Here is a 12600-nt window from a genome sequence, read left to right as displayed (position 1 = left end):
ACATTAGTAGGGTAGGAATATATAATTTCCATGTGCATTAATTATACTTATTCCTGATTTATTTATTGCTGTTTACTTTCGAGCTTGTGGCTTCTTAATACGGTTTTAATTGCTTCTGTTTACGGAGGTTCCGACAAATATTGATATATTTGAGCCTCGTGTTTGTTTGGCAGCTGGCAGTCTCTGAAATATTTCAATGTTTGTTTAAGCAACTATGACTTAATAAGTGTCTTAATTTATTCAATATGTTCTCTACAAATAGGCATTGCAGTTTATAGCTTTAGCTCAGATATTATACTCTTACTCATAGTAAGAATAGTGAACAAAGTCCCTTGTTAGATAACCCAGAAAAACGCCTAATGATAAGGGGTTTCTTGAACCCTCTCTGTTTAATAAAAATATGTAGTTTTATCGCAGGGTCCCCACCACCCATGGTCAAGCCCCATTGACTTGAGGCTCGGAAAACTATAAACTGGACTGGGGAGGGGCGTGGCTCCGGACTTACGATTCTCCGTTTGATGGCCTCATATTGAAACTGAGATCGCCCATGGATCGAATCATGCCCCCAAGGCAGTGATCCGCCTTTGTTCCCAGCCCGGTGCAGTGCCAGGGGTGACTAACGGCCAGAAAACTATGACTAACTGGGCTCTCATCACGGGCAGTTCGAAGAGTTAGGCTTATAAGGAAGTTGAGCAGTTCGTGCTTCTTTTTCAAGAGAATTTTAGTCATTTAGGGGTATTTGAAAGATGATGAGTTCAATTCCTAATATGATATATTCAGAATAAGTAGCTGGTTATATGTATTACACAACGCAATCAGAGCATATTAAGTGTGGCATCGTCTTGTTACTTTTTTGGCCCAAGTGCCCGGAGAATATAAATTAACGCAACAATTAACAGAAACGAGTTTCTGAACCGAGGGGGAAGCAAATAAAATGAAGTGAGGAATCTGGTCGTGGATGATCTTCTTCCCAACAACAAATGGGGGATAAAAAAGGGGTAAAAAAAAGAGAGAACGATGGAGTGTTTTTATCGAATAGCCAAAGCCCCGGGCTCTTCAACTTCTCAACTGCCGGACCCCCGCTGAAGTGGCAAGTTCTGTTCAGTTCAGCTCAGCTCAGATCGGATCGGATCGGTTGGTTTTATTTTCAACAAAAAACGAATAAAAGGAGGGGATACGAAAAGCCAGCCAAGCGAAATACACACGGAAAAGGGGGAGAGCCCAGAAGAGTAGAAGTGCGGAGTAGAAAATGTTAATTTAATGCCACATCGATGATGACTTCGATTTTCCATTCGAAAGTCTCGTGGAGAGCGGTTTGGGAATAATTTAGACACCAAACCAGGGAACCTCTCTGCCCAACGAGGAGTATAAAATCGAGAATTCAATTTGGGACAAACATTCGTTGGGTAACAACACTCTTATATGGCAGCCATTAAGTGGATGTGTTATTATTAAGTTTTGGCTCTTATTGTCGGCTCCGAGCTGGCTTTTGTCGGCCACCGATGTGGTCATGTGGTTTTCCAGTTTTCAGTTTTCAGTTTCTTGGTTTTACTTTTATTCGCCTGGCATTGAAGTTTTGCATTACCAGAGACTACTTGGCTTGGCAAGCGCCCCGAGAAGTTATGCGACAAAATTTTCCATAAATAAATTTGGTTTGCGGCGGCCAAGAGGGTTCAGCGACCCGCCTTCCCAATGACCTATTTGCGGCAATTGCCGGGGCGGGAAAAGTGAGCCATAACATTCCGGAAAAAGAAAATTCTCAAATGGCAGATGCGGAATATATGCATTTTAAATATATACCCTCAACACCCATTCCATATACGACACAAACTATTGTATGAACACATTTATGGCTTTGCCAAAAAATTGCTGGTTATTTTTGGTGTTGGCGGACAATATTTCGTTGCCTCGATGAGTGAGAGCATTTCCTGGTCGATTTCTGGCGCCCGACACTCCGCATTCTTCTAGAATCCGACTCACTTGCGGTTTCGACAGAGCCCCTGCATACATTAGTTTTAGGGCCTCGGTGTGGCCAAAAACGAAACTAATTTGGAGAAAACTAAAACAAACGAAATTCAATTAAGCCTCATAGAAACAGACTTTGGAAAAGCAAAAGCATAAAATTAATGCCGAACGGCGAGCGATAAAAAACGGCCAAAACCCGTTCAGAATTCAAGATCGTTTAATTTATTCATGGATTCATCACTCAGTGCATTGTTCGATTGTTTGAACACAAACTTTTACTTTTCATCATTTGTTTTTTGGGGGCCCATTGTAAGTGCTCATCTTCGGATCGCGCTCCATCCGCGGCCATGGAGATGCGGAGATGGCCCTCGAAGAAATCTCTCCCTGCAATTAATCTTCTCCGGCGTGCACTCCAATTAGATAACCGAAGGGCCATCCCAGGCGTGTGGGCAGTGAAAGTTTACGGCTCGTTCTAAGCCACTGGCCAGGTCGGTAGATGGAGGTGGAGACGGAGACGATGGCCATTTGCATAAACACATCTGAGACTGAAAGCCCAGTGCAGTGGGCAGCAGCTGCTCGATGGCCCGATTGGTATCTGCGGCGTTATTTACCGGGAAAAGCTTGGAAATCGGAGGAAATCAGATCACCATTTGTTTCCAAGCGGCTGCAACTGCCAGGCTTTTATATTTATGTTTTGGCCAGGTCTTACGGTAATAGGTCTAATTGGATGTAACACACTGCCTTGAAGTGGGTCAAAAATACCTGGAAATTTTAGGAATGATTACATTGCAAAGTCTAGTAAGTTTTTCACAGATACCATAACATAAATCATTGTCACTAGGAAAAACGAAAATTTCAAAAAATAAACTTTCAAAATTTTTCCTAAAATATTGTTGTAAAAAATACATCAAGAATTGTGAAAAATTGCTGTTTTAGAAGTATTTCGGAGTAAATTTTGTTATAAATTCTATTTCTAATATTATTTTCTTACCTTCTAGTATGTCATTCTATAATGTATTTATTGAACAAGTTTTAAACACAAATTTGATTCAATTCAATATTGCAGTTTTTATTTTTAATCAATTAAAAATATGTTCAGTCAGTTTCTCATTAATTGTTATTTTACTTTAAATTCTTCAAATACTATTTTCCACTTTTTTCGGAGAGAAGAATAAATAAACATTAAGTTTTTAGTTACAATCGTTAGATTACTATTAAATTTTTGGTAAATTAAATTTATTTTCGTAAGAAGATTATCTAGAGCTCCTTGAAGTTGGATTCCTGCATCCTTTAACTTTGTTATGTGAACTTTATTTAATTGCAGACTGGGTGCAGGAAAGTCAAACTTTCGCCAAAAAGGACCTCGATCCTTAGACTTTCCCCTTTTCGGTCGCTTCGACATTTTTGCCGGGCCATTTGTATGCAAATCAGCTGAGGACACGCACTCCACAGTGGGTTGTCGGCGACTGGGTGGTTGGTTGGTAGGCCCGAGTCGGATGGCCTCATATCCTCATAATGGGGCACCAGCTTTCAATACAGCGCATGATATGCGATATGGATATGCAAATTCAAAGGGGTTAAGGAGGGCGAGGGGGCAACAGGGCAACAGGGGGATGGAAAGCCTAGCCCAATGTGGAAAATGGGGAAAATTCCTTTGGTTTTGGCCACGGGCTTGGCTGAAACGTGACAAAATGAATCCACTTTTTGGTATTCAACCTTACGTAATGCGCCGGCCCTTAGTCCTTTTGAGCCATTGTAGTGCCGGGGGATAATCAAGATTTACGGACGACTTTCGTCCTTATCCGGCTCCTTATTTGGCCCGGGGTTCACGCCCGTATTTGGGGTCACTGACCGGCTAATGTGTTGATTGATTTCCGAGCAGGAGTCGCCACATGTGGCTTTTCGATATTTTTCGACAGATATTATAATATATTCTTACTAAACCGTTAGTCTTAGAGGTGGACAATAAAGAAGGGAACTATAGTTAGTACATTAACTGACTTTACTGAGCCAATTAGTAATCGTTAATTGTAGTATTTATTTTCTCTTTGTCATAGATCATTCGCTGTCTGTTTCGGGTGAACTTGATGGGTTCATAAATAGCTCATAGAACTTGGGGGATACACATGCCCCACACATGTGGCACTCAGCAAACCAGCTGATCCAACCTTGGGAGCGACTACTCGAAAATGAAAACAATTTACTCAATCCGATGTCTGTTTCTTCTTTTTTTTATAGATCATCGACAAAAGACGGTTCGAACAATGTAACAACCATCAGCGCTCCACGAAAACATAATCGAAAGGCGGAAAATCTTTGTTTTGCCTCCAAAAACTAATACTCAGAGGAACTTAGCCGAATCAGGTGAGTTGGGCAATGAGTGGAAGTCTGGGTAGTGAACAATATTCATAATTTGCTTTGATCTTCTAGTCTGTTTTTCCTAATACTTGCCAAAGAGGCTACCAAAATTATTATCCCCAATTAGAGCATTCCATAGACTCTATTCTATAATGTCTATAGGGCTGTTGCTCAACTTTTATGAGAGCCAGAGGAAACATTCTGCTTCTGTAAACAAATTAATGTTTATGAGAAGGGGGAGCCCTTCGAAAGTCACACCGCAAGTATATGCGATGGTCCATAAATATATTCGCACCTGGAGAGATTTCTGGGGCGACTGGCTCTGCCTTTGTTATGGTAATGTGAGCTTCGTTTTGGGGTTTTCATTCTGATTACAATGCCGTTTTTGCCTTCATTGTTCGGCGACCTTGGTGGCAGATCGACCTTGAGACTCTGGGTAATCCAAGCCCCATGCAACCGGACTGATTAGCCCATATTTGAACACGTGTTTATGGGCCAATAAGCTGGCTAACCTTGCCTTGTCCTCTTGGCCAAAAGGAAACGACGGCTTCCTTGACTAATTTTCAAGAAGGTGGAAACTTTGCGCCGACCGGCCACCCTCCAGAAACAGAACCACAAGGATTCTGGCCCAAGAGAGCGGAAGGAAGTATATATTGCTTTTTGCCTTATTTGGTTATCCTGCGACAGGCTCCTGACGATTTCGTTGACTAGGTCAGGCTCTCTCCGGCCAACTTTCACCCGAAATCGTACTCGGAGGCTTTTCACTTTTGGTTTTGACGGCCGGAAGTGCGCCTGCGCGGAGAGAGGAGGACGTGGTCCTGGCAACATTATGCAGGCAACATGTTTGTCACTTTCATAATTTATGAGCGGGATTTCGTCGGAATTCGGCTTGGGTGTTTTTAAACATGATCTAATATTGGGGCCAGGAATGTGTCTACAAATTTCGGTTTTATTCTCAGGTTTATTCTCCCCCAACCTGAATTTTGGCAATAGAACAAGTTTGGAATGCAAATGTTTTTAATGTTTATCGAGACGATATCGCAAAAACTTAAATATTGTATTTCGGTGTTTCTAGAGGTCGTAAAATGTAACTCAAAAAAAGGTGTTCGAAAAAATTCCATTTGGAAAGAATGCATAAATAAAACTTTTCTTTGCAAAAAACCAAACAAGAGCGGGATTTGAACTTTGAATATTAAAATAATAATAATTAATTTTGAGCATGGCTTTTCGGTAAATATAAATTAATATTTGTTAAAATATGTTGTACAATTTATATTAAATAGTTGTTAATCGCAAATAAAATAATAACTTTATTATATTTTTGATAGTTTTTTTTAGTTATTTTTTTTACTATTTTATATAAAAGATTATATGATTAATATTAATATATTAGTCAATTTTTTAAAATTTGTGTTATTGAATGTTACAAAGAGATTATAAAGAGATTATACCTTTGTAATCGTAAGAATTGTTTGAAAATAATATTATTCATATATTTTAGTTGTAATACAAATTTAAACACTGAAAATAACTATAAATTGTAAATTGTGTAATTTTAATTATTTTATGTTCAACTTTATGGGGACGAAACATTTCTAACTTCCTTGCAAGCCAAGTACAGTGGCTGCCAAACCGCTCATTGGCCATTGATGCCGCCCACGCAAAAAGGACAACGTAAAAGAGAGAGTGAGCAGTTGGGACTGAGAGAGCCATCTCGCAGTTGCGCTCCTTGACCTTGGGCACGAGCCCTCGTCGTGTCCCCGTTCCACACCCGTTCCCGGACCAGCCCAATATGTTGCCCTTTGCGAACCATAAATTGCGTGGCTGCTGGGAACTCCGTGGCTCGGATTCGGGCGGAGATTCAGTCGCTCACTTCGCCAGCAGCCACAAGTTGTGGCAACGGCCAGCATCGGACGGAAAACGCATACGAATCGTAAAAAGACAAAAAGTGTGAAAATAAAAACATTGAAGGCCCAAAGTTGTTTCCATGCCCAGCCACGAAGATCCCCCGCAAGGTCGGCCAATCCCGTCAACATGGAACTGGATCCGCCGTACGTAGGGATAGGGAGGTGGCAGGGAGCAGTCCCCCAGCCCATGTGGCAGTCAATTAAAACGACGCAGTGGCTCGGCCAAAAAGTAAACAACAAATAAATCAACAACAGCATCATCGGTTCCAGAATCTCTGAATCAGCAATTGCTGCGTCATCTCTATTATGGGTTATGGGTGCCAGGCGCTACTTATCAAAATTTTAGCCTCCCATACCCCATGGCACGCCTATTGATTTCCATCGATTTCCATCTATCATGCCCAGATTGATTGATAAGACCGTGGAAAGTGGAAAGTGGGGAGGGAAAATGTCTTTCGGGTTCAAAGTTCGCACTCAAGGCGGAAAAATAGGGCGGCATTTGTCAAATGGAGTGAAAATAGGGACTATATAAACACAAGTGCCTCTGAAGAGCCCAATCAAACAGAACGAGATGCGATTACATAGGTCTACGGGTCCCTGGATGGGGGATGGAACGTGCTGTCCTAGAAACTAAGGGAGGCGCCTATTGAAGGTTTGGGACTTTAGCTTAATGGCGATTGTATTGAATTTCAATTGGCCTTCAAATAGGAACAGGAAAAATGTCATATATTTTTCCACACATCTAGCTTGATTTGGTTATCATAATATTATAATAATAATAATCATAATAATATGTTTATCATATTAATAATTTCCTTTAAGAATTCTACGCATTTTTAAATTTTAATAAAATGGAATTTTATATGAAATTTTATGATTTTCTATAAGAATGATATATAAAATATGGTATAAAATTATATAGACCTCTGTCAAAAAATAGTCTATGTGTATATTTTATTTTGTAAGGTCGATATCTCAGATATTAAATTAAATCGATATGATAATTTTAATAAGTACTTTGCAAACTTTACTTTTATAGAAAGTGTTCTGTCTTAATGATCAATGATCATATATATTTCTATTCTTCACAAAATCCAGAATATAGATGAAACCTTTTAATATTTACTTCGAAGTCAAAAGTCAAATTTGCATTCAAAGTGAATTTCTAAATATTTTCCGCCATTTAGTCTCTAAAGAATGAAAAATAGCCCCAATCACTCTCACTCTCACTTCTAATTTTCTAATTTTTCTTCATCATCGTAACTAATATGTACATTTTCCTACAATCGGCATTATTTTCTGCTAGTTCCACAAAAAGTTATCTTGACTTGTGTGTGTTCGAGTACCACAGTATACAACATTTACATATGTTTGCGGAGCAAACAAAACTATCTAAAAGCAATATACATATACACAATGATGCATTCGTAAATAAACAAATATTTCATTTGGCTTTTTCAATTAAGCCCCTCAATCAAATTGCTGGAAATTGGCCAACAAAAAAAGGCAACAGCATTAAAATGAAAGTGTTGCAAATTTTTCTTTAATAAAACGAATATTTTGCTGTGCACAGCATTTCAATCTTAAATTCGAACTGGAAATCGAGTAAATTAATTATATTCGCACTTTTCCGTCGCAATTCGAGCTTCGAGTTTTCACAGCTCGGTTGACCTTCAAGTCGTCGCTCCAATTTGTTTATTGTCCCAAAGTCGAAGCCCGGTCATTAAAATTAATGGTCATCCACTCGGCTGAGGGTGAGGTGGCGAATGGAGTGCGGTAACGCGGTCCGGACCCGGAGGTTTTTGCATCTTGTAATGTGCGATGAGCATGCAGTTTCGAACTTCTCTCCTCCGCCTTTGAAATGTGTTTGTTTTTCCACCTTGACTCGGGCTTGGATTCGGGGTTTGGGGCTCGCTGTGCCATTGTGCTGTGTGAGCTTTCCGGTCAGGGGCACTTTCCTTTTCAATTTGTCCAGCTCTTTAGCTTGGCCATTATGCCACTTGGCCGTTTTGCAATGAAGCTGCTTGCCAGCTAGTCAGTTTGCCATTGGAATAGTGCTGAAGTGTCGGAAACAAGTGGCTACACTGAGGGAAAAACTAAGGGGTTTTTTTTAAGTAATATATTTAAAGAAATCTATACTCATTATAGTAATGGGATACTTTTAACAAAGAATCTGCAAAAGATTGAAGTTCTTATGAAATTATAGTTTTGTGTTTTAGAATAGACTAAAAAAAAACAAAGAATATTGGTACTTGTATAAGTTCCTATATATGTAAGTTATAGGTATGTATTAGATCCTTTTAAATAAACAAATAAAGCAATAAATTGTTATCACAGTGTAGCTAATACCCTAAGCAGACTCTAGAATAACGCAGCTTACCTCGAGCTGGAGTTAAAGCCAGTATCAGTGGCAGTACCCCTGCCAGTGCCAGCTTCCTGGGGCCATTGTCTGAGGCCTCTTCGTAATTAAGTTGGCAAATTTGTGTAATGAGCAAGTGCAATTATACGGCAGAGTCGTACGTATGTACGTACAGCGAGTTTGGCCCTATGCAAATGCCACACATAATTATGGTTTGTGACTGCTTATTATTACACTCTTGTTGTGGGCCTCGGGGCCTGTCAGTGTTGTTTTCGGCCAGGTTTTCCTTTTCCCCAGCGATGTTTGCCCACTTTGCCAAGTGAGCTGTGCGAGTGATTGTGTGCTCATCTGCGAAATGCAAATGAAAGTCAAAGTTAATTTGTTAGATTTCCACGTCGAGATATTAGCGTCGAGAAAACTGCGTGTCGGCAGTCAGCGAGGCGGCGATGAGTTACATTTGCGGCTTGTGGCTTTCAGGGTTTCTGGCCAAGTGCCCGGCCACGTCTCGGTTTTCAAAGAAGCGCGCCAAAGCGGCTCTAGATCTCAGGTAGCGGACGACGTTTCCAAAAGTTTGTATTGTGTTGTAAAGCATACTTTCGGGCGGTTGAGAAATGGCTGCAGCATAAATTTAAAAGTTTCTGTTTTTTATCTTTTACTATAAGTGGTAATAAGAGAGGAATTTAGATTTCAAAAAAGTAACTAACACAAAGGAGACTAAAATAAGTTATAGTATGAGTTATAATGTAGAAGTTATCATATCTTCTACCATTTCCCATTCCAAGAATAGAATCACTACAGAATTCTACCCATCCGATTCTCTAGTAATCCCTTGCCTTAACTCTTGACTCACAAAAGAGTATTTAGAGGAATAATTCATCTGTCTGACCATTTAAATTGGCAGGCTTAATGAATTTCGCCTTGGCATTCCCCCAAGTTCAATGTTAATGTGTACTTAGTGGTCTGTTCTCCATCGGTTCTACGAACCATACCCCATATATGATTCAATCTCACACAATCCCCCCAGCAGTGGCACTCATTCCGTTTAATTAATCAATCCCGATCCCGAAACGTGATGAATATTTTCCAGTTGTGTGCTCTGTGTTGCTCTTTTCCCCGCGTCAGTCCACATCATCATCGTAATTATCATCGTGGTGGTGCTTCATCATTTCATCAACGCTGTTGCAACAACCAGGCGCTGCACCCACGAGTGGCGGCTGCAGTTTCCATTTCAATGCGCAAAAATGCTTAAACTGCAATTTGCACTCTTTTGTGGGGCCCGGAGGAGGTTAGACGTTGAGTGGGTTGGTGGGTGAGTGGGTGGGAGGTTGGTAGATTGGTTGGTTGGTGGGCAGGAGGGACTCAACCCACTAATTAGCACATCAAATTCTCAGGGCACACACGGCATTCACACACACATGAAAAGTGGGCGGGGTCTTGTTGGCTTAAAGGGGTCAAATGTCAGCTTGACGCGTTATTTGGACAGCTCTACTAACTGGGTTAACTTTGCGGTTTTCTGAAGCGTTTATTTCCCGACGCACTAATTGCTCGCCTTCTCTACATCTGCAATTTGCAAACAGCCCAAAAGTATGCACTAAAATGGTGGATATCATGTACTAGAAACTACTTTGAATCTTATTCAGTTTCATAGATAAGTTTTTAAATTAAACTTATTAACTGTAACTATTATTAGCTTTGGAAAAGATTTAACAGAATGTTAGTAAAATAATTTAAAATTGATTATTTTCTTTCAATTTTTTTAAAAATATTTTTTGTAAAATATTAATACCCAACCTCTAAATGGAACTTATCTTTAAGCTGCTATTAATTGTCAACAAATAAAGAAATAATTTTTCAATAGGTATTACAATAATAGTTATTAAATCTTATACATATGTATGTTTTATATTCAGTATAATAAGGATGGATATACAAATGTAATTTAAATACTGATAGACATCAATAAACCATTTTGTACTTAGAATAGCCATTATTTTTTAATTGATTCTAGAATAAAACATTATCTGATATTTGAAAGAGGGCAACTGCTGCACTTCTTAGTTCCTCAAGTATCTTGTAAATCATGTTTATGTTCCGAGACCCCTTTCTTAGCCCTATACCGTCATAAGCTGATGTAAGACACTCGTAAATCTCACAATGTCTGTGTCTGTTCGGCATCCCCGAACTTGGCATGAATCACCCGACCGGGGAGACCATTACTCACCCGTGCTTTGTGGCGCCAAAAACAACAACCCAGCGGCATGGTGGCCGCCGCCGCATTAGCACGAGGAGCCAACATAAGACGGGGCATGAGCCCAAGGCGTGGTGGCATCAACATCTTCTCAGCATCAGCGTCAGAGCGGGCAGGCCACAAAGTTCAGCCAGAAATGCGAATTCCTAGTTAGAAATAGTTTTCCTTGAAATGCCTTTGGATGCAAGCGAGTCCATTGTGCAAATGGAAGTGCATTCTGCTCTCCGGGGCCACGACATTTATTTATTGGTTGATTCGGGATGATCGAGTGGGTTGACTGAACTGCAAAAACAAATAGGCATGCAAAGGCATTGGAGGCATGTGAATCACCCTTCTAGTAAAATAAGTGGCAGCTTAGAAACATGAATTTCCCATTTATTTTTGCATGCAAAGTTTCTATCCGCAATTCTGATAAATCATCTTTAAGCCCACACTCCAAACTAAACAACCATCCGACTTGGCAGCCCAATTACCCGGTTAGTTTCCCCCGTCAGCTTGGCTTCCATCGCCATTGCAATATGACATTTAATTTCCCCCAGAACACCGACATAATGGAGATCCATTAGTGCAGTGTGGCAGGACGTCCATGTCCCTGTCCAGGCAGGGCCAGTGACTGATGGGCCAGTGCTCTCCTATCCGCAGAAACTCCAACACGGAAGCGGTGTCACACGGGCACTCCCTCAGACGACAGCCACATACTTTTATTGCATCAATTCCGCACATATCTGCTGACGGCAATTACAAATAGTTTTCATTTTTCACTCTTCATTTTCGTTGCAGCATGTCTTCCGGCCTGATGTCGTGTGTGAGGGAAAACTCCCCGCCGCTGGAGCCTGAGCTGGATGTCACTGATGGCGGAGCAGGAATCGGAGCCGGCGGGCCAATGTCGCTGCCTCCGGAGGGCGGACGGTCGCACGGCGGGGCCGTCACCTCCACGCCCATCTCCAGTCCGGTGAACGATGGCCACGAGCCAACCACAGCCGGTAAGTCAGCTAATTGTCAAACAAATCATTTGACAAAAATTTAATAAAAATTTATAGGCCTTCATAAAAATGATAAAAAGTCAAAAATGCGTAGAACTTAAATAAAATATATTGGTATATGAGCTCACAAAATTGATTATTTTTATAGAGAATATTTTTTTTATCATTATAATTTATAAATAAAGCTTCTGTTGAAAAGTAACGAAGCATTTTTGGGCCAAAAAAAATTCCTTCGTTATTATTTTCACAAACATGTTTCTCATATTAAATCATTGAAGCACGGATGTTTGCCCGGATTATGAAATTGCCTGGGGGCTTTGCTCCTGTTTTTCTGGGAATCGCCTTTAATACTCACATTTTCTCCTTCATGTGTTCATCATTTTATGGGGTCCCCCAGGACACGACGCACAAAAGGCTTGGGGATTGGCTTGATTGCCTTCCCCAAAGGTTGGCTACCGATATGTTGGAATTATAAAGGGGCTTCGAGCGAAAAATGGGATTTGGAAGTTGCAACTTCAGTCGAATTTATAAACTTTAATCAGACTTTAAAGGCAAACATCTTAACTGGGAAACAACCTTGACCAAAAGTCGTTACACCTTCGGTTACATCACTTCCTCCTAGCCGTATAATAGATCATATGGAATGATATAGTTGCTCTTCCTAGGAAAAATAAAAGGTTTGTTTTTGCAGAGATCTGTGCAACCAACTCTGCGATTTGTTGGGAAGACAAAGCCGCGCAATTGTCGGAGATACCCTATAGGGCCTAGGGGTCGTACGAC

The 12600-nt window shown here is 40.5% G+C and overlaps 1 protein-coding gene across 2 annotated transcripts in view; it reads left to right on the top strand.

Moving 5' to 3' along the window:
- Positions 1–12600, top strand: part of LOC6493945 (mucin-5AC) — a 38364-nt gene that overhangs the window by 7645 nt on the left and 18119 nt on the right. Inside the window, exons 2-3 of one of the 2 annotated variants that reach the window (XM_032455609.2) lie at positions 4204–4329; positions 11618–11820. In XM_032455609.2, the coding sequence (XP_032311500.1) occupies positions 11619–11820 (202 nt within the window). In that variant the 5' untranslated portion in view covers positions 4204–4329; position 11618. Of the gene's footprint in view, positions 1–4203; positions 4330–11617; positions 11821–12600 lie in introns of those variants that run through there. The other variant, XM_032455610.2, reaches the window with a different exon arrangement.

The sequence above is a fragment of the Drosophila ananassae genome, chromosome 3L, assembly GCF_017639315.1.
Source record: "Drosophila ananassae strain 14024-0371.13 chromosome 3L, ASM1763931v2, whole genome shotgun sequence".
Taxonomy (NCBI): Eukaryota; Metazoa; Arthropoda; class Insecta; order Diptera; family Drosophilidae; genus Drosophila; species Drosophila ananassae.
The sequence above is the reverse complement of the archived record's forward strand: the minus strand, read 5'-3'. Positions and strand labels throughout refer to the sequence as shown.